Source organism: Nilaparvata lugens, chromosome 7 (assembly GCF_014356525.2).
Source record: "Nilaparvata lugens isolate BPH chromosome 7, ASM1435652v1, whole genome shotgun sequence".
Lineage (NCBI taxonomy): Eukaryota > Metazoa > Arthropoda > Insecta > Hemiptera > Delphacidae > Nilaparvata > Nilaparvata lugens.
The window spans coordinates 3,676,288-3,699,823 of record NC_052510.1 but is presented as its reverse complement, the minus strand read 5'-3'; the positions used below and the strand labels follow the sequence as shown (position 1 = coordinate 3,699,823).

General features: G+C 35.5%; 1 protein-coding gene across 1 annotated transcript in view; it reads left to right on the top strand.

The window, feature by feature from the left end:
• Positions 1 to 23,536, top strand: part of LOC111057986 (60 kDa SS-A/Ro ribonucleoprotein) — a 60,738-nt gene that overhangs the window by 27,645 nt on the left and 9,557 nt on the right. The window contains exons 7-10 of the mRNA XM_022345475.2: positions 1,862 to 1,976; positions 8,701 to 8,847; positions 15,446 to 15,568; positions 22,507 to 22,718. Coding sequence (XP_022201167.2) covers positions 1,862 to 1,976; positions 8,701 to 8,847; positions 15,446 to 15,568; positions 22,507 to 22,718 — 597 coding nt within the window. The remainder of the gene's footprint in view (positions 1 to 1,861; positions 1,977 to 8,700; positions 8,848 to 15,445; positions 15,569 to 22,506; positions 22,719 to 23,536) is intronic.

The window sequence follows — 23,536 nt, the reverse complement described above, 5'->3', positions numbered from 1 at the left end:
CTATAGTTGGACATGTCAACAATATCAGCTTGATATAAATCTGTTAGACCTTTTATTTCAGTGCGACGTGTGAGGAAATTACGTCTGACTCTACCATGTAGCTCATGTGCAAGTTTCTCTCTTGTGGACATTCCTTTTTAAATATACAAAGTTGAGGTATCCAGGTGGGGTGGGAGATAATCTATTCTTCTATATTTATTACATTTTTTTCATACCATTCTTTAAAAGAGATTCCAGAAGAAAGTGAGAATTGTTGGATCAAGTTTGAATCAGACATATACTTCCACTCTTTTTCATTATTGAGATTAATGTTTGGAATATAGGGTGCAGCTAATGGTATGATTTGTAGAACATAGAAAAAATTCTGAATAAAATTTTTAATATCAACATTAATATCATTATTATTTCTATCATGCAAATATCGACCAAATTTGTCAATACTCATGATCTATTTTTATTATGGATCAAAACTGATCCTTATTTTCTGTTCAATCCTAACAAATGGATTTACTGGAAGAAGTTATCTTTGGTTTCTTAGTTATTCAAGAAATCATGATCTGTTATAGGTGGACTGATCCTTATTTTTTGTTCAATCTTGACAAATGGGGTGTCAATGGATTCGTAATTGGATTTACTGGAAAAAGTTATTCTTGTAGATTTTTGTAAAATTAACGGTTTCTTAGTTATTGAAGAAATTGAAAAAAGCTGGATCTAGTTTTCCCATAAGATCCTTATTTTTTGTTCAATCTTGACAAATGGGGTGTCAATGGATTCGTTATTAGATTTACTGGAAAAAGTTATTCTTGTAATTTTTTTGTAAAATTAACGGTTTCTTAGTTATTCAAGAAATAAAAAAAAACTAGATCCAGCTTTTTTTCAAAAAAGTGGGAATGAGGATCTTTATTTGAGATTTATTGTGAGATTAGGGGTATGGCTAGGTTAGTTCAGATTACATTGGATTGGGCAAGGTTAGAACCAAGAATCAGATTTGGGGGTAGCTTTTCTCCAGCTTTGAGCCAGGTTTTCTTCAGAAGTCTCACTTTACCCCTACTGCTTTGTTGAATGATAGACAGGGATAGCAATACCATTGCTATTCAAACACTGTCATTATAACGTGGACCTCACTATAGTGTTGTAGGAGTATCGGAAATAAGTCTCAGGTCCATTCTATTTTATACAGTATGCATAATTATTCTAAAAATTTAAATCGAAGACTATATAATTATTCTAAAAATGTAAATCGAAGACTATATAATTATTCTAAAAATGTAGATCGAAGACTATATAATTATTCTAAAAATGTAAATCGAAGACTATATAATATTATTCTAAAAATGTAAATAGAAGACTATATAATTATTCTAAAAATGTAAATCGAAGACTATATAATTATTCTAAAAATGTAAATCGAAGACTATATAATTATTCTAAAAATGTAAATCGAAGACTATATAATATTATTCTAAAAATGTAAATCGAAGACTATATAATTATTCTAGAAATGTAAATCGAAGCCTATATAATTATTCTAAAAATAAAAATCGAAGACTATATTATTATTCTAAAAATGTAAATCGAAGACTATATAATTATTCTAAAAATGTAAATCGAAGACTATATAATTATTCTAGAAATGTAAATCGAAGACTATATAATTATTCTAAAAATGTAAATCGAAGACTATATAATTATTCTGAAAATGTAAATCGAAGACTATATATAATGTAGTACATGCCAATCTATTATCTATGAAATATGTCTTCATATTGATATGAGGATTATCCATTTGTTTAGTTATTTAGAGCTTTGCCCTATCACTTATTTATATTTATTCAAGATAATTTATCTGTTTTTTTTTTAGAGAAAAGATTGGTCTTGCTGCAAAACTCAAGCATTCAGCTGTGGTTCGGAAGCCACCTCCTCCAAATGAGGAAATCATCGAAGAGCTCGGTAAACTCATGGACTCTGCATTCAAGGTTAGTCAATTTATATTGGTTTTCCAAAATTATCAACTAGAATAATATTGCAATCTATCTAACCAATATTAATCATGATATAAACGTTGCCGTTTCTCTGTCTTGTCAATGCCTTCTATAGACGGTAGCTGATACAGGTTTTATGTTTGATTTCTCTGTCTTTATATGCTTCTGCTTGTCATTGCTTTCTGTAGAGGATACTGATAGGTTGATAGCAATACTATTTTTCGCCACACTGCACAGAAAGCAGCTGTTTTCCAGTCCCTACGTAGATCTGAAAGACATTGTTTGCAGACGACTCTCGTCTGACGTCAGAACAGGTTTCTTTCCGGCCTAGGCCGGAAAAAGTACCCTTTCCAGCCGCTAACATGGAACTAAGAAAGGTGATCAAAAAACAACTGATCAAAAAACTTTTCATTATTTGTGATCATTATTCAATAATTAAAACATTTATAATAATATCATCTTATTGTCATTTGAAAGAATAAAAAAGTATAAACTCAACCTCCCACATAATTGAACGTCATCTTTTAGGTTATTTAGACAAATCAGAATAAAAAATAAAAGTACTTGGACAATTTCCTGATATTCAGATTACCTCAGATTTGCTAGAGCAATCACCTTCCACTTCTGCTTTCGGAAGTACTTAATAAAAAACATTTTTCATATATATACTGTTTATTTTTGTGTGTGGCGAAAAATAGCGTTCGCACCACGGGCAAAAATGTTTTTCCGGCTCTCAATCTTTTCTAGTCCTCGGCCTACGGCCTCGGACTTGAAAACCGATTTCGAGCCGGAAAAATCTCATTTTCTGCTCTAGGTGCGAAATATCCTATACTGTTACAGTGGCGTATATAGAAAACAGGGTGTGTCACGAAATGTGTAACTGCCGAAGACCATATATTCTACATCAAATTAATTTGCAACAAAAAATGTCCATTAATATTTTCTTATATTGACTTTAGTTTTCGAGATATTTTGATTATTCGATATTTTTGAAAAACGTTAATAACTAGTCCACTATCAGCCAAAATCTAATTCCAAGGACATGGTTGGAAAGAGAAAAGAATTTCCAATAAGATTCATATAATTTGTTAACTTTTTTCTAATAGCAAAAATTGATTTAATAATAAGCAGTTTTTGATGGAAAACAACATTGAAGAATTCTATTCTGCCAGACAAGCTGATTCCACACTCTACAGACAGGTAGCTTTTAGGGTTAGGAAGGCAATAGAACACATAAATTTCAACAAAACATGTTTAAGTAGGTACGGGAATCACACCCACATATGCAAAAATAAAAAACAAATCCATTCAAACTCAAAAAACACAACAAAAAGCTCAAAAATTTTCATAAAAGAAAACATCAAACTCTTATACAAACAGAAAGACCAACTGAATGCAAAACTTCTGAAACTCCACCTGAAAATAACAAACACATATGGCAATGTTTACTTTGAAAATAAAAAATAAGCATCCAATAACTGGATTCAACCAAAAATGGAAGAAATTAGGAAGAAACATGCTAAAAAATTGATAACCTCAAAACAAAACACAAACAATACAACCTAACCACAACTTCAGCCCCAGACCAATCAACCTGACAAATGTAACCTTCTCTGACTCTGAAATGAATCTCCTAAATAAAGGACTGAAGCACAACCTCAAAAATACAAAACCAACACAAAAACTGAAAAAGACATAATTATTGACACAGAATTAGGTGGTTTTATGTGGTATGTGAACCACACTCCACATACCAAGGAACACAGAAAAAATCAACAATCCTTCAAACAGACTTGCAATAGGAAAAATAAGTCACTCACCATCTACCACTTGAATCTACAAAGGGGATTGCAATCAAAACTGGAGAGGTTGAGCTTGGATCTGAGTCTGTACACCCCTGATATCGTTGTTCTTTCGGAGCATGGACTCAGAGAGGAAGACCTACTACACACCAATATTGCTGGCTACACTCTTATAGCAAACTATTGTCGTAAAACTCTTCTCTGGGGCGGCATTGCCATGTATAAAAGAAGCAACCTTCAACTGAACATGGAGAAAGTAAACTTAGACCAGTCACATGCACCTGCAGAACAGCTTTTTGAAACAGTAGTGGTGAAAGTACGGATGAGGCAGATGAACCTAATCATTATTGGCACCTATCGATCTCCATACCCCAGAACAGAAGATGAATTCCTATCCAGACTTGGAAGTCTACTTCAAAAATACTCTGGAAAGCGCTTCAAGATTGTTGTCCTTGGAGACACCAACATAGACACTCTAAAACCAGAGAGCCAAATCTGTAAGGACCTAGAAAATATCTTGACACAGCATGGCTGCCAAATCTACAGGATGCCTGCCACAAGAATCACTCAAAACTCAACCACTAGCATTGACGGATGTTATCACAATATGGACACAAAAACAATAGAAACTAAAGCATACCCAAACCAAATTTCCAACCATCACACTGTCATCTGCAAAGTAACTAGTACGGTAGAATATGAAAATGCTATATATAAACACACCCGAAACTTCTCCACAGAAAATCTAAATCAACTAAAGACATTGCTTCAGCAGGCTGACTGGACAAGGGTGACAAACTCTCCTCAAGTAGACGACAAATATAATAACTTTCTGAAGATAATGCGGATAAGTATGGATAGTGCAATGCCTCGAGAATTAAAAAAAATTACTACATCCGAAAAAAATATCTTTTGGGACAATAACACATTGACATTGAGACACAAACTACTCCAAGCAAATAACCAGTACTTGGCAACAGGCTCTCTGGAAGATAAAGAAAAATGCTCTAATTTAAGAAGGCCTATGACACTGAAGTGAGAGAGAAGAAAGTGCAGCAGATAAGAAGTAGAATTGAAAAGACTAATAATAAAACAAAAATTCTCTGGAAGATTATCAATAATGAAAGAAACAAAAACAAGCTAGGAGTACAGGACAACCTAGTGCTGAACTGGGAAAACGGAAAAATAGTAAACCCCAAGCATATTAGTGATATCTTCAATTCTTTATTCACTCAACCGCCACCAAAGTCAAATATGCACGCATTAGATAGTGAGGATGAGATGCTTGATGCTCCATTATTCAGTGATTTCTCCACAATTTCAGAATCAGACATTGACTGCCTTCTTGACAACCTAAAACCAAGTAACTCAGCTGGATATGATGAGATTACAGGAAAAATAATGAAGTATTGCAAGGACGAGTTGAAAAAGCCACTTCTTGACATTGCTAACTCATCTATAAGACAAGCAAAATTTCCATCATACATGAAAGTGGCAAAGATTTATCCTAAACTGAAAAAAGGTGACAAAACTGATCCCAGGAATTACAGACCGATTGCTAATCTGCCTACACCATCAAAAATAATCGAAAGAGCAGCCTATAATCAAATAATATCCCATCTTGAAGACAACAATTTACTTGTGAAACAGCAGCATGGATTCAGAAAGAACCTCGGCACAATGACTGCAATATCAATTTACACAATGAGATTACAAAAATGTGGGAAGAACATAAAACCCCCTGTGGACTCTTTATTGATCTACAAAAGGCATTTGATACAATAGACTTCAACATACTAAAAAGCAAACTCAAAAAACTAAAAATTGTAGGAAATGCACTTGCCTGGCTAGAAAACTACCTCACAAACCGGCAACAATATGTTGAAGTAGAACATAAATCAATAGCAATGTAATCAACTATAGATCATCCATACAAGCAGTCACTAAAGGCGTACCACAGGGATCGATACTGGGCCCCCTGCTATTCCTCATTTATATAAACGACTTTTCTAAGGAATTACAACCTGATAAAAAATGCATTTTGTTTGCAGATGACACAACAATACTTATGCCCACTAGCAAGGAAATGTCTAAAAATGAAGTAATCGATTCTACATTCAATGAAATTAAAGGAATCTGCAATAAATTAAACCTTACCATCAACACTACAAAAACAGTCTGTATTACATTCACAAATAGAAATCAACAACATGAACCCTGAATGGAGAAATAATGGAGGCCGACAATACAAAATTCCTCGGAATTCTAGTGGACAAAAATCTCACCTGGCAAAACCACATAGATCACCTGTGTAAAAAACTATCTTCAGCACTGTATGTGATCCGCAGAATACGCAATATAACAGATGAGAAGACAGCATTTACATCCTACCATGCCCTATTTTCATCTCATCTCAAATACGGCATTGTTGCATGGGGATCGGCAACAATAGCAAACCTTAACAGAGTACTGTGTATACAGAAGAGAGCTATACGCACTATACTGAGAAGAAATATGTTGGATCACTGTAAGGGCTTCTTTGTGCAGTATAATATCCTGACAGTGATCTCACTATATATCATGGAAACAGTACTAGCGGTGGTGAAAACAAACCCCAGGCTGAGATGCGGACAACACACCTACAGCACCCGAACCAGGAATAATATTGATCTTCCCCAACACAGACTCACTAAGACTGCAAAATCACCAGCCTACACTGGGGCTTTCTTCTTCAATCTGCTCCCGCTGCATGTAAAATCAATGGTCAACACTGGGACATTCCCAAGAACACTGAAGATGTACCTGCTGACAAGACCCTATTACTCAGTAGCAGAGTATGTTGGGGAACACACTGCTACACACCTGGACTAACCCGGGACAACTATGACGACTCCACGGACACACGACCGTCGGGAGGACCTAGGAAGTAAAAAAAGTAAGTAAGTTAGGACTACAACATACAAACTCTGAAAATCAAGATTCAATGATGAACTAAGATATGAAGCCTGCCGAATTCTAAAAATAGAATCTGACTGCTAGTCGTTTTTTCTAATAGAAAAAGTGATTTTATAATAAGCAGTTCGTGATGGAAAACAACATTGAAGAATAATTTGTTCCCTTATTTCACGTTTTTTGAACTTTTTATGAGTGTTCAAAACTGTTTGAAATTTGGCTTTGAACTCGACGAATGTACTTTTTTCAACTTTAAACGCTCATAAAAAGTTCAAAAATGGCAAACAAAGGAACAAATTATATGAATCTCATTGGAAATTTTTTCCTCTTTCCAATCATGTCCTTGGAATTGGATTTTGACTAATAGTTCTCTATCGAATAATCAAAATATCTCGGAAACTAAGATCGATATAAGAAAATTTTACTGGACATTTTTTGTTCCAAATTCAATGTAGAATCCATGGTCTTCGGCTGTTACACATTTCGTGGGACACCCTGTATATTTGGGGGGGGGGGAGGCCAAGGTTAATGTTGAGTGATTTTAAGTAACTCCCCATGTTACTTGATTTCAGTTTTGCTGCTCATATTCAGAGGGTAATTTGCGCTGAACGCTCTTTTTACTTTACCGTCAGGCCGTTAAAAATTCAGATTACTGTACTTTTTTTCTGTAATTACTGAACTTATTTTCTTCATATTCATTATTATTATACATACGCCCCTGTACAGTTATAATATTGACCGAGCGAAGTGATGTCTAAGATTCAAGTGAATGAAAATCAGACTACAGAATTATTTATCATAATCAGCTGTCGAGTGGATTATAAATTGCATGCCATGACGCATGCAATTCAATATCTCAATTTAACTTGGTAAAAAATTAGCAGCTGTGTAGACTATTAATTGCATGCCTCATTGAATGCAATTTTTATGCACTATTAAATGAACTATTGATTGCATGCAATAACGCATGCAATTAATAACTAAAATAACATAGTATTGTCTCTCGACCTTTCTCTGCTTTGAACTCGGGCTGTCCTGTTGCCAGTATGTCTTGAAGGAGATTAGGTTTTGATGTTAGCATTTTTAATTCACCAACCCGAACAGCCATTAGCCGTTTTCACACCGATATCTCGCCGGCACGACATACAGACAGGATTTACTCTGATGGACAGTATAAGAGGAGGCTGCAGTTTGTAACTGCGCGAGGTCTACTGTTCACAGAACTACTAGTATACTATATATGTTGTAATATTAGCTGTTCATTCTTTATTAAAATAGTTATTTGTGCAACTAGTGCGCAAAGTGACAGTTTGCTGCACCGAAAGAAAAGTTACGGCTCGGGCGGAATGGTTTCTTGAGTGCAGCAAACGAACTTTGCGCTCGTATTTCACATTAAATTTTTCCTACTGTTACCAATTACCATTGAATATGAAAAGTGGGTAATTATGGGTTAAATTTCCTGAAATCCATCAAATGTTTTTCTGTGTAATTTTATTATTAATAAAAACCTTAATTTATTTAAAATTGAATAATAATAATTGAATTATAATGATTAGTAATTCAATTGAAAATTTTTGTGACTGCTTGAAGGGGGTTTATGTTATGTAAGCATTGAAATGACTATAATCAAGGCACATAATGACAAGGCAACGCTGTTCTCCACTACCATTATAACGTGGGCCTCACTATGAGTGCAGTTACCAACTTAATTTTGATTTTGCTGCACTGGTGCTCCATTAAACTACTAACTATTTTGCGTTGTCATGCTGCAAATCTGGAGTACGCAAAGTACTCACTTTGCGCACTAGTGCGGAAAAGTGATTCTTTGCGGCCTGCAATCAGTGCAGAAATGGTCACTTTTCAAGGTATCTGTAGGAAAAAATAATTATATTTTCTTCATCAAGAAAATTTTAATATAATTATAAATAAATTTAAATAATATAAGTTTGTTTATGTGTTTTTAGTTGCTGGTGCCGACCGGTCAACGTTACGTGGTGGGATTGGATGCAAGAATACTTATGTTTGCGAGACGATGCTGGAAAAATCGCTACGTGAACTGCGCTGATGCTGCAGCCTTGCTGGCATTGAGTCTTGTGCGTTGCGAGCGGGAGGTAATTGTCAATTTACTGTCAGTCATGAAAATAATCATTTCAAATCATAGCCTATCAGTGTAATGATAGTTTCATTACACTCAATGAATATTTTTTTCAAAATTAGAGAGAGAAACATTTTTGGGTTTGAATGAAAAAGACTAAGAAATTGTCAAAAAACCACAGATTTATTGATACTCAGAAAGACCGGTTTCGGTTATTACACCATTGTCAATCTCTGATAAACTAAAACTAAATACAAGAGCAGCAGAATTTATGCTAGTAGGTGAGTACTGCTATTGGTCAAGGGCATGAACGCCTGCCATTGGCTTAGCTAGACACTCTCCTCCCACTTGTCACAAAATGGGGGCTTAAGCAACAGACTCGCCATGATAACAAAATTCACTTTCAGTACAAAATAAGAACCAAGAAAACAAGTTAAATATAATAAAACAAATATGTAAATGGAAAAACTATTGACTAGTGTATGCTTACAATGTAATGATAAAACTAAATTCGTAGTGTTGTATTGGTTGAAATGAATCTGGTTATTTAAACTATACTGGGAATTTCCCTTAATTACTCTTGTTATTTCTAAAGCCTCTAGAATATTCAAAGATCTGCCTTTGTTATTAACATGCAGAAACTCAACATTCTCCTCAACTGTGAACTTGTGATTATTTGTTATCAAATTTTCTGCAAAGTTAGATTCCCCATTTTGTTTATTCCAATCTCTGATGTGTTATTTACTTCTACTTTTGAAACTTCTACCAGTCTGACCCACATAACAAGCATTACAATCACCACATTCAAGTTTGTACACCCCACTTTTATGTCAAATATGATATGATGTGTTTAAATTTTGACAATTTCTTAGTCTTTTTCATTCAATATGAATAATTACCACAATATCAACTTCTCAACAACACAAAAAGTTTTGGGTTTATCCTGTGTTTCTCTCCCAATCATTGATTTTGATATTGTGATTGTGGAATGTAATAAATAAATACATTGTAAATGTTACAAGTGCATGCAAGGCTGGCCACTAACGGTTGAACATTCATGCCATGCACAGTCTTCTTACACTGTTGTGTCATCACAGCTGTGATCACAGCAAAACGCTTTGAGCAACATTTTTTTGAGGTTAGGTTTTTGTATTTCTAACTTGTTATTTTTTCTTCACTGCTCTATTTGAGGTTAATAGTTATTTGTATATCTAGAGTGAAAAGTACGACTTTTCCTCCCTGTGGGAAAAGTTTGAAGCCCGAGGCGAAGCCGAGGGCAACAATTTTCCTGAGGGAGAAAAAGTATTTTTCACTCGTGATGTACACAACATTTTACCTCCATCTATATTTTTTCATAGAAACTGCAAATAAAATCATTTTAATAACTGACGTATTGGTGACAATGTTTCCTAACAACATAACCTAAAATATAAAACCTAAAAACCGGTCGTCTGATTGGCACTGCCGATTGCGCTATCTATCGGCAAAAGTTGTAACAATTATATCAGCTGGGTGTCTACCAAAAATGGCTGACTCCAGATCACGCGGTTCAGATTTGAATTGCAGATCAAATAAAATTTGTTGGCTGGTATTTTGAATAGAATAATATATTTTAAAAATTTTATAAATTTTTGTCGTCTACTAATATTAAGAATATAATATCATACAAACATAATATTTCATGAGTTGATCAAATTTCTGGTTGTGGTATTGAATTCAGTTGACTCAATGACAGACACCTCTTTATGCTTTCTCATCTGAGCTTAGACCTTCTAACCTATTATAATGTAAGTTTTTAAAATAGAGATGCTTCCCATGTTATTTAAATGGAGTCACTTTTACTCCCTAGGGAGTTTTTCTGTTTTTTACTACTGAGAGCGAAAAAGTGACACTCTATTATTATGTTAAAAGTACTTACTTTACTCACTGAATCCTAATAATAAAGTGTCACTTTTTTGCTCTCAGTAGTAAAAAACAGAAAAACTCCCTAGGGAGTAAAAGTGACTCCATTTAAATAACATGGGGAGCATCTCTATTTTGAAACTTACATTGTAATAGGTTAGAAGGTCTAAGCTCAGATGAGAAAGCATAATAGAGGTGTCTGTCATTGAGTCAACTGAATTCAATACCACAACCAGAAATTTGATTAACTCATGAAATATATATTTGTATGATAGTTATTATATTCTTAATATTAGTAGATGATAAAAATTTATACAATTTTTAAAATATTTTATTCTATTCAAAATACCAGCCAACAAATATTTTTGATCTGCAATTCAAATCTGAACCGTGTGATCTGGAGTCAGCCATTTTTGGTAGCTGCTCAGCTGATATAATTGTTACAACTTTTGCCGATAGATAGTGCAATCAGCAGTGCCAATCAGACGACCGGTTTTTAGGTTTTATATTTAGGTTATGTTGTTAGGAATCATTGTCACCAATATGTAAGTTATTAGAATGATTTTATTTGCAGTTTCTATAAAAAAATGTAGATGGAGGAAAAATGTTGTGTACATCACGAGCGAAAAATACTTTTTCTCCCTCAGGAAAATTGTTGCCCTCGGTTTCGCCTCGGGCTTCAAACTTTTTCCCACAGGGAGAAAAAGTCGTACTTTTCACTCTAGATATACAAATACCTATTCTATCATTATAAATTGTAATTTTCCAGTTATATATTGTTATTGGTTGTTTATTTTATGTTAGAAGCCTCTCGTTCATGACAGTGTCACAGAATAGGTACAGAATGGAAACTTTCAATCAAACGCCTATCCAACCAATGCTTTTTACATGGCGCAAATACAAGACACGTCAAGTGACCTTAGGAAGTTCCAATCCTGGTCTTCTGATTGGCTCGCGGCAGTAAACGAGATCAATCGATCCGGATCAGTAAAGTGATCCGAACCTCCCATCAATACTATTACAATGCGGAACTTCCTAACAAGATGGCGGATTTTTGCGCCAAGGTACTAGCCGAGTTTCCATACTGTATGTATACTGTGACAATGTATGCGCATACAAGTTCAACCATTAGTAGTCAGCCTAAGAAGATAACCCGTGGTAGAAGCCGTTTATGTTCCAAATTTCATTGTACTATAGTGAGGTCTACGTTATAATGGCAGCGAAGAAAGATAGGAGAACAACGTTGCCGATCGTCTGTCTTGTCAATGCCTTCTATAAACGGTAGCTGATACAGGTTTATTTACAGGGATAGAAGTGACAAAGCCTATATTACACTGTTTACTTGATGGCAAATAAAATATTCTATTCTATTCTTTGCACTTTTGTGCGTATGAGAGCAACGACTATACTACAATGAGGTCCACGTTATAATGACAGTATTTTATTGAACATTTGAGTTGTTATCCTTGTCTATCATTCGACAAAGCAGATAGCGCTATCCTTTTATAGCTATGCAACCTTACCAAATCGTTTTTAACAATGAAGGTATATAATTAGTTAACAAAATATATCAGTTATGAAAATTTATTATTCAATCATTGTAAAATATACTTTCTTGACGCTTAGAATATGATGGATTATTTCATACAGGAATGAACAGTTGATATTACATCAGATATACCAGTATCAGCTATTCTCTATAGGAGGCAGTAACAAGGCAGAGAATCGGAGACGCTGTTCTCCTATCTTTCTCCACTGCCATATAGCGTGGACCTTATAGGTATTACGCCTCAGAGGCTGGCACATACCAGGTCCACGTTATAATGGCAGTGAAGAAAGATAGGAGAACAACGTTGCCGATCGTTTGTCTTGTCAATGCCTTCTATAAACGGTAGCTGATACAGGTTTGTTGATGTAATATTAACTGTTCATTCTCGTTTAAAATAATCAATTAAATTTTATTAAGCAAAAAATTATATTTTTCAATAATTTCATAATATGTTTATGTTTTTGAAGGGGCGGATTCAAAGATCCAAAGGTTTAAAGAACCCCACACGTCAACCGAAGCTTAATGTGTGTCCCAAAATATGTTAGTTAGGCAAATTAACTCCCGTGTCCTTTACAAGGTCCAGGAGTTTCTTCCCTATACCAACATCCCATTCCTCACCTGGTTGCTTGCAGCTTAACAGAGCCCTTATTTTAGCTCCAAGACTTTCGCAATCCAGTATGATATGCGTGGCAGTCTCTTCAGACTGATTACAAAACCTAATACTAAAGCCTAAACTTGAGTGCTAATAGGAAATGACATTGGGTAATACGGCGAGGCAGAACATCCAAAAGGATCTCTCTGCCGATAAAAGCCATATGAATAAATAGATAAATTACAAAGCCTACACATCTGACTTTCATTTCTGAGTCCAATTGTGTGGTGATGTTTCCTGAAGTGGCCATGTCCAGCTATCAGGGCAATTACCTGCTTGACCTGACCTCTACCCAGACTCACCAGCCAGCTGGTGAAGCGAGGGCTTGCGTCTGCCAGCAGCCTTTTGCCAAGTGCTTGACCAGGGTGACCCTGCCATTGCTGGTGATGTAAGTCCCTGGACCATTTACTTATTGTGTGGAAGGCAGTTAGTTGTTTTACTTATGCCACAGCCTGGCTTTGGGCCAAGGAATGGCATACTATAACCCCGCTTAGCCACAGTATGGAAACTTGGCTAGTGCCCTGACGCAAAAATCCGCCATCTTGTTAGGAAGCGCCGCATTGTAATAGTATCGATGGTAGGTTCGGATCACTTTAATGATCCGGATCAATTGATCTCATTCACTGCCACGAACCAATCAGAAGACCAGGATTGGAACTTCCCAAGGTCACGTGACGTGTCTAGTATTTGCGTCATGTGAGAAGCATTGGTTAGATAGGCGTTTGATTACAAGTTTCCATTCTGTACCTATTCTGTGGCTTAGCAAGCTCATCTGCACACTCATTACCTCCTATGCCTACATGGCCAGGTACCCAACCAAGATGCACAGAGTTGAGCGTTACAAGCCTGCTGAGTGTTTTGTGGTACTCCCACACCAATTTGGACTTGATTTCATTGGAGTCAAGAGCCTTGAGGGCTGCCTGAATTGAATTGAATTGAATCGCTGCCTTTATTAAAAACCTAGGAGGGCGAAGTTAGGGCGCAGCCGGCCCTCTCTTACACTTAACCCTCCATACAATTCTAAGTTACAACTAAAACAACATCATAAACAAGGAACTAAAGTAAAGAAAACAATAACTTAGAAAATAAATTAACAAGAAAAAAATACATATAAATATAATAATTATATTTAATTTTTTATTATATTATAATTATTTATAATTATATATAAATATAATAAAAAAGAAAACTTGAACTTCTTTCGAATTTAAGTACGTAAAAGGGGTTATCCAAAAGGTAGAAGAGAAAAGTGAATACAGTTGAGAATTTTCAGTCAAAATCCATAGATTATTCCGGTAGAAGAAAGGGAAGAAGGGAAAAGAAAGAAAAGAAAAAGGAAGAGAGAAAGAAGGAAGAAAGAGAGGAACCACACATACACACACACACACACACACACACACACACACACACACACACACACACACACACACATACAGACTTGAATTACGGGTTAGGGAGCATTCCAGCCGAGTCCACCACCTCTGATCCACCGCAAGACAGCCGCGCCGAACCGGCGATGTCCCTTAACTGCCTGACAGTCTGACAGGATTACTATATGCTTATTGCAGTAGCGCCTGGCAATGCCCATGTTGGCACAATCCATGATGCCCCAAATCTCTGCCAGAAAGATGGTGCAGTGTTGTCCCAGACTTGCATAAACTTGTGATCTAGGTGAATCACTGTATACCCATCCCATAGCCTGATTTCCCTTCAATGTAAATAATAAATAATTTCATAATAAATTTTCATGGTTAATATTAAATATTTTGTTAATTATTTATGAATTCTACTTTGTTGAAAGACAATTTGGCAACAGAGCAAAGCGAGAAAGAGATAGCGTTATCCGCTTTGTTGAATGATAAACAAGGATAGCAATACCATTGCCAATTCAATACTGCCATTATAACGTGGACCTGACTATAGTCCACGTTTCTCATTTTTCAAAGCTATGTGATGATGATATAGTGAGGTCCAAGTTATAATAGCAGTGTTTGATTAGCAATAGTATTGCTATCCTTGTCTATCATTCAACAAAGCGGATAGCGCTATCTCTTTCTCGCTTTGCTCTGTTGCCAGATCGTCTTTTAACAAAGTGGAATTCATGAATAATTAACAAAATATTCCATCTTAATTATGTAAATTTATTATGAAATTATTGAAAAATATGATTTATTGTTTAATAAAATATAATTGATTATTTTAAACGAGAATGACAGTATTACATCAATAAACATTTATCAGCTTCCGTCTATAGAAGGCATTGACAAGACAGAGGATCGGCAACGTTGTTCTCCTATCTTTCTTCACTTCCATTATAGCGTGGATCTTACTATCGGATCTCATACTGTGCCTTTCATATACTCTCATGGCATGTCATAAGTAATTGTGTATATCAATGAATGAATAAGTGTATAATTATGTCACGATTTGGTGATCATAGAAACATGCGTGTGACAAATCAATATCTTATTTTTACAGCATAGTAAATAATGTGGAAACGGCTTGTTGCAGGTGACGGTAGGCCTGTACGGTGGATCACAAGCGCCTTTCAAGCCTGTGCAGTTGGGCACAAATGAGTCACTCGATTCGTTGCTTGCTAAGATGAAAGCATACCAGACCGACGATGCATCCATTGTAAGATACTTCAAACATTTCAATTATTGTTTTTTTTCTTCAGGGCTACTTTTGAATATACAAAGCCCGGCATAAAAACCTGACGATTTTTGAGGGATAACTAAAGTGTTTTTGTACAATTAAATCATATAATATATCAAATTAAAGATCAAATTTCGGAATTTATAGTAATTTTTTTAATTACATAGATTACTTACAACGCTTTTTATTCGTAGATTATGTCATCCAAATGATTTCCGTTACTTTTCACACACTCAATTAACCTAATTCTAAAATTTGTCATTGCTTGCTCAATCATCACTTGTGGAATTGCTCCAATTTATCGTTGAATGACTTCCTTTAGTTCTGTGGATTATTGGCTGCTCAATAACGGTAATTTTGTTTATTCACAAATCCCGAAAAATGAAAATGTTCCTCGTCACTTGAAAAAATAACGTAATCCTGGTGGACATTTTCGAGAATGAACTCGCAAGCGGCTTTGCAATGTGCCCAATAATTTGCATTAAGCTGTTGCACTAACATTATCTTATACGGTTGGAATGAAGAATTCGTCGTACTCTTCGATAAGAAATGGCTAGCACAACAGCATGTTTCGCTGCTGAACGTCGTGGAGACCGTGTAACAGTTACTCGGGCGTTTTTCAGGCGCTCTCACGGTTCGTTTTCGTCCTGTTAGTTCCATTTTAAAGCGGACAACGTGTTCCTGAAATTCTTTACCCACAAGATCGTATTCCTACTGGAAACAGGCGCGTGTCGATTTAAATTATTGAAATGTCTGCGACATAAACGCTGTGTTAAAATAACTGAGTCATTATTTTAAAAATAAGCTTCAATCACAATAGCTTGATGTTCACTTGACCACGACATACTGGCTACTGAAATGGCAAGAATAGACCTGTCGATGTACAACATTCCCGCCTTTTCAATGACAGTGGTTCAAACATAACAATTACTACAAAATCGTCAGATTAATATGCCGGTCCCTGTAGATAAAAATAGAAATTTAAGTACAAACATGTCGTGACGAAATAATTTTAAAAAGGGAACTTAGATTTCTATTCTCATTTATATTTTTATCATTGCTCATTCATTCCCAGTGGCGGCTATGACTGAAAAAATCAAGTGGTACACTACCTATTTTCGATTGAATTAGTGACCACATAAGTTAACATTTTTTTGTGACCACTAGGACGTCAATCAGGTTCCAATATCCAGTTCTTGAAAAATGTTGTTACTGTATAATATACCATAACATTAATTTAATAGCATTTTTAAATAGAATCATAGAGGAAAGTTAGCATTAATGTTATCTATATAAATAAAAATCGAGCCTCAAATTTTGACATTCAATAACTTTTTATGTGTGCACCGAATTTGATGATTTTTTTTTAGTTTTGTTCGTTATGTTCAGGAACAGGTTTATAGCCTATCAAATTTATAATCCGACTTAAGGACTTTTTCCTACGGTCCTTCAAAGTTTGCATGTAATCCTTATGGGAGAAGATATGTGAGCTGACCCCACACAGAAATAAAAATCATCTGTTAAAATCATTGCGTTATCCAACAGCCGTCTGTAGATCTGTTTTTACTTTCCTTGCCCTATTACCATAGGTAAGGAAAGTATTGCTTTCCGAAAAAAATTAAGGTACCCCAATTTCTAAATTTCTATACGTTTCAAGGTCCCCTGAGTCCAAAAAAGTGGTTTTTGGGTATTGGTCTGTATGTGTGTGTGTGTGTGTGTGTGTGTGTGTGTGTGTGTGTGTGTGTGTGTGTGTGTATGAGTGTATGTGCGTCTGTGTACACGATATCTCATCTCCCAATTAACGGAATGACTTGAAATTTGGAACTTAAGGTCCTTACGATATAAGTATCCGACACGAACAATTTCGATCTGATGCAATTCAATATGGCGGCTAAAATGGCGAAAATGTTGTCAAAAACAGGGTTTTTTGCAATTTTCTCGAAAACGGCTCCAACGATTTTGATCAAATTTATACCTAAAATAGTCATCGATAAGCTCTATCAACTGCCACAAGTCCCATATCTGTAAAAATTTCAGGAGCTTCGCCCCATCAATGCAGATAGATTCCCAATTATCAGGCTTCAGATACAATTGAAACGAAAAAAATCAAGTGGAGTAGATTGAGCATGAAAATCTCTACAATTAATGTTCAGTAACATTTTCACCTAAAATTGAAAATAAGCTTTAAATTCGAGAAAATGTGATTATTCAATTGCAAATTATTGTTGATTCTTTTAAATCATTCACTATGAAGAGATAGCAGACCTCATGTGTGTCTCCAGCGTTATTGCCCTGTCACCAGCTGGCTCAAATCTTTGAATAGTAGATTTGAGATGCGCGGGAACACTAGCGTCAGGTGATCAATTTTCATAACGGCAAGGAAAGTTGTGTGAGTGCGCCACACCAGATTTTTCAATTTTCTTTCCACTGATTCACAAAATTTTAATTCTCCATAATGCTGCGGTACGAACGACGTCCAAACATGGGTCGTAGAACTCGAAATCCTGTAAATTTTAGAATATACACGAAAAAATCAGCAGCAAGGAGAGATATACCATCCAATACCCAGCAAGCTGCATTCAAATATAACTGAAAATACAAACGTCTGCACAACTAACTAAGCACATAGGAAGTCCATATTGAGATATGAATGTAAATACTGATTGTTGAATAGTTTTCATAAAAATATAGGGCATCAGATTAAGCTAAGGCTAAGCACACCTGAGGAGGCGCGTCTTGGTGATACAAAGTGTTGATCTTTTGGAGATTGCCTTATCACAGCGTTCCACCCCATGCCCAATTCAGTATATGTGAGTTCTTCCATTCAAACCAATAAGCAAGAAGCACCTGGATGCAAAATGCCTCATCGCGCCTCCTCAGGTGTGCATCCAGCTAAAGTTTTTCATGAGATGCATTAACGATTTGGCGGTACGAAGTTCGCCGGGCCAGCTAGTCTATAATATAAATAAGGAAAGAATTGGCTTATACACGTACGGTATAGGAAATTCAAGAATGACGCATCATCACGTCTGAACTTGAAAATTTTGCATATAGATTCTTAATTTACCGATGATGGTTATAGGCTTATTTTAAATTCCAGTCAGCTTAAATTGGCTTCTTGGTGATCTGGCTTTTATTATCCATCATTAGAGAATAAAATTATAATTTCCTATATATATATATTTCCTAATTATATTTTATTTATTTATTTAATCATTCAGAATTACACAAGTTACAGAAAAAAACCACAGGCTTCATGCCCAAAACGGTTTTAATTCTAATTCATACAACAGTCCAAATGTAGCTAGGTTATGTGTCACTTAACATTCTTCAATTACACACTCAATTTACAATTTGAACACACAAAAATCATTTTTGAATTGAAAAAAATACTTTTAAATTAAATAAAATCAATCACATTTAATTAGAAAATTCCTATAAAGGAGGAATTTTCAAATTAAATTCCATTTTGATTCGGGGGGGCTCTGCCCCTGGCTGTGATGATATTCCCGTTAACTTGATAAAAAATAATATTGATATTCTTCTCACCCCGCTCTGCCACATCATAAATTGTAGTTTCAGAACCGGAATTTTCCCTGATTTGTTTAAGCTTGCCAAAGTAATCCCTCTCCACAAGTCAGGTAGTAAAGTTGACCTTAATAATTACCGTCCTATATCATTACTGAGTATTTTCTCAAAAGTTATTGAAAAATGTTTTAAAAAACAATTAACTAATTACATAAAAAGTAACAACCTACTCACTGAGTTTCAATTCGGCTTCAGGGACGATTGCAACTCAGAAAACTGCTTTTATCGCTTAAGCGACTTTTTGAGGGTGGGTATTAATAATAATAAATACATTCTTCTTCTATTTGTTGACCTCACCAAGGCTTTTGATTCTATAGACCGCTCCATCTTGATGAGAAAACTGTATAAATATGGTATTGCTGGGATAGCTCATTCATGGATCAATAGCTACTTGTCTGAGCGTAAACAGATTGTGAGTATCAACAATACATATAGTAATGTTCAGGGAATAGACTATGGAGTAGTCCAGGGTAGTACCCTTGGTCCGGTTCTATTTCTCCTGTACATTAATGACATAATTGAAAGCAATATTATCGGGAAAATTTTGTTATTTGCTGACGACACTGCTGTGTATTTTGAGGGGGATAGCTGGAGAGAAGTGTACAGGACCGCAAATAGTGGTGTAGTGAGACTGAAAAAGTGGTTTGATAGCAATATCCTTAGTATGAATATTAGTAAAACCAAAGTCATGCCTATTTTTCTTCACAAAAAACGTGCCCCACCTCCCCAGTTGGATCTTAAACTTCACATGTGTGGTCGTGAGTGGGATGTTGAATGTGACTGCAGGTCAATTGAGTCTGTAAATGAAATAAAATATCTGGGTATCATTTTTGATAATAGACTGAGTTGGATGCAGCACATAGCCTACTTGAAAAATAAGTTGAGAAAGTTGATCTTCGTTTTCTCTAAATTACATGGTATCCTCAATGTTAAAGAATTAAGAATGGTATATTTTTCATTTGCACAGTCCATCATGACATACGGTATTATTGCATGGGGCGGTGCATGTGATGTATACATTAAAGAATTATCTATAACTCAGAAAGCAATTATCAAGGCTGGACTAGGTCTGGAAAGGACTTATTCATCAGATCTCTTGTTCAATTTTTTCAATGTTCTCACCATAAAAAAACTTTTCATCAAATCTGTTATGACCTATGCATTTAAAAATAAGATTGTTTTCAATAATTCCTCTCAACACAATTACCTGACCCGCGGCTCACATCTCCATCATTCTGGTGTTTCACGTAATATGAGATCTGTCTGCGACAGAAATGTGACATATCTGGTTCACGTAATTCTGCGGAATGCACCTTTGTTTGTTAGTCAGCCGGGGGAATGCTCAATATACCATTACAAAAGAGTATTGCGGGGGTGGTTATCTGCCTTAAATAACGACGAATGTGATCTGATTTTGAGATCTGCGTACGTCTAGCCCCGCTGCGCGCAAACGCGGTTGGTTAAACTCCAGGCTTACGCTTCAAATTATTCTACTGTAGACCTATATTCTATACAAATTTTATTCCTCTATATATTTATTATTTTGAGCTTCCAAATTTCATCTTCTTTACCTCCATCAGTAATCAACCAATGAATTTAAATGCATTTAACAGCCATTTTAGAATGTTGGTGTGTGTGTATGTGTGTGGTGTGTGTGTGTGGCTGTCTTCCCCCTCCCTGTATGTGTGAGTTGTATGTGTGTAGTTGTGCTACAATATTTCTATGATTGAATAATAATTTCTATTATCTAACATATCATAATTCAATTTACTTCTTTATTTAAGTTATTCTTTTCATTTCAATACAATGTACCTAGCCAAATCTAATTTCCAGGAATTTCTCTCAAGTTATAATAATTTAAATAATGTAATTACGAACTCAAACAACTCACAAACAGACCTGCGTGTCCATGTGAGTGTTGTTTCAATTATATCTTTTTATATATTGTTTATACTGTAAATGTTGGAAACAAATAAATTTGATTTGATTTGATTTGATTGCCTGGGGGACCAATCTTAATCTTAACTTGCATGCTCTGATTGGTTACTGCATGCTCTGACTCTTGGTTAATGCCATTATGATGAACAATCTCATCCCCGGTAACAGAATTGATGTTTTTTTCTCTGTGGGCAGGCGAAGGATGGGAACGGTAGTCATAGACTGGATCGTTGAAAACTTTTTCTTTGACCTCAGTAAATTATGTAATTTATTTTTTCACTATTAACTCCTTTGGTTTCCTTTTTGTTTCATGTTAGCTTGATTTTGTTTTGAGTTGGTGCTTGCACTCAGCAGACAGGATTTTTCCTTTGATGGGTGATGCCAAGTGTATTTAAATTGAGGCGGTATACGGAAAAAGGGCACATAGAGCAAAATTGTGTTCTGAGAAAATCGCATTTAAGTTTTTAGTTTGGATAGATCAATGTATTCAATAATTAAACTAAACATTCTGTTAGTACCAAATCAAAATGCATTATATTGATCTCATGTTGATCAAGAATGATACATGATTATATTTGTAATTTATTCCAATAAATATGTTTGAAAAGTTGCCTGTATGTGCCCTTTTTCCAAAGACAAATTTATTTGTACAAATTTGGGTTGATCAACTGGAAAACACATGTTATTCAATGCTAAATCAATCATTCTGTACTTAAATAGTTCTCAATCCAGTTTTTATCTTCATTATTGAGGAATATAAACAGGGATCTCACATCTTTGATTTTTCACTACTCACTTCAGGGTAGGGCATCACTTGTGGTTGAATGTCGTGAACAGGACCATTCAAGTATTTGAATGGTTTGAAATTCACAGTATTGAAGCACAGCAAAGAACCATCTTGTTTTATCTTTATAATAAATTATTTCATTATAGTGAACTTATTTGACTTTGATGAAGGTTTTGACAGAAACATAGGAAGCAATAGTTTCACTGACCACCAAATCCCTCCTTGACACAGCTGTCTATAAACAGTTGTACCAACATCAGTTTTCAAGATTTTTGTTTGAGATTTTCAGGTTATATGCAGAACAAGATGGCCGATCTAATAAAGCAATCTCCGGAAAAAGTTAATATTATTATAGTTCTATGTGCCCTTTTTCCGTATACCGCCTCAATCATTTTGTTTGATTTTTTTCTCTGAATTTGTTCTCCATTATCGAATTATTCTAAGGAGTTTATAGAATGATTTTATACTGTATCTACTAGTATGTACTGTAACATGATGAATTGTAACATGTGTATTAATTTTGGCAATAAAAATTATTATTATTAAAAATAACATGTTTGGAGCAATTGAGAGGCGTAATACTGTTTTGGTTTGGTGTGCGTAGCTTGCAGCGATGTTAGCGGGCGGGGCGGCTGCGGCAGGGGCGGAGACGGGCGGCGCCAAAGTGCCGCTGGCGTCGCAGATGCTGGAGTGGGCTGAGACGGAAGGGGTAGTGGCCGATGTGTTTGTGGCCATAGGTGAGAGCCAGCTCACCACCGTCAACCTCAACTGCCAGATCAACAAGTACCGCAACGCGGTCAACGCACCCAATGCTAAGTAAGTCACGCTCAATCGGCCACAGAACATCATTTCTAACAATGTATGAAATCAGGGCTACTCATTTTTACTCTCCTTGCCCTATTACAATAGGTAAGGAAAGTATTGCTTTCCGAAAAAAATTAAGGTACCCCATTTTCTATACGTGTGTGTATGAGTGTATGTGCGTCTGTGTACACGATATCTCATCTCCCAATTAACGGAATGACTTGAAATTTGGAACTTAGTGTCCTTACAGTATAAGGATCCGACACGAACCATTTCGATCAAATGCAATCCTAGATGGCGGCTAAAATAGGGAAAATGTTGTCAAAAACAGTGTTTTTCGCGATTTTCTCAAAAACTGCTCCAACGATTTTGATCAAATTTATGCCAAAAATAGTCATTGATAAGCTCTATCAACTGCCACAAGTCCCATATCTGTAAAGATTTCAGGAGCTCTGCCTCATCCATGCAAAGTTTAATTTTAGATTCCCAATTATCAGGCTTCAGATACAATTCAAACAAAACATTTCAAGTGGAAAAGATTGAGCATGAAGTTCTCTACAATTAATGTTCAGTAACACTTTCACCTAAAATTGAAAATAAGCTTAAAATTCGAAAAAAATGTGATTATTCAATTGGGAACTGTAGCCAACTGTTGATTCTATTAAATCATTCACTATGAAGAGATAGCAGACCTCGTGTGTCTCCAGCGTTATTGTCCTGTCACCAGCTGGCTCAGATCTCAAGTAGACTTGAGATGCGCGTGAACACTAGCGTCAGGTGATCAATTTTCATAACGGCAAGGAAAGTTGTGTGAGTGCGCCACACCAGAT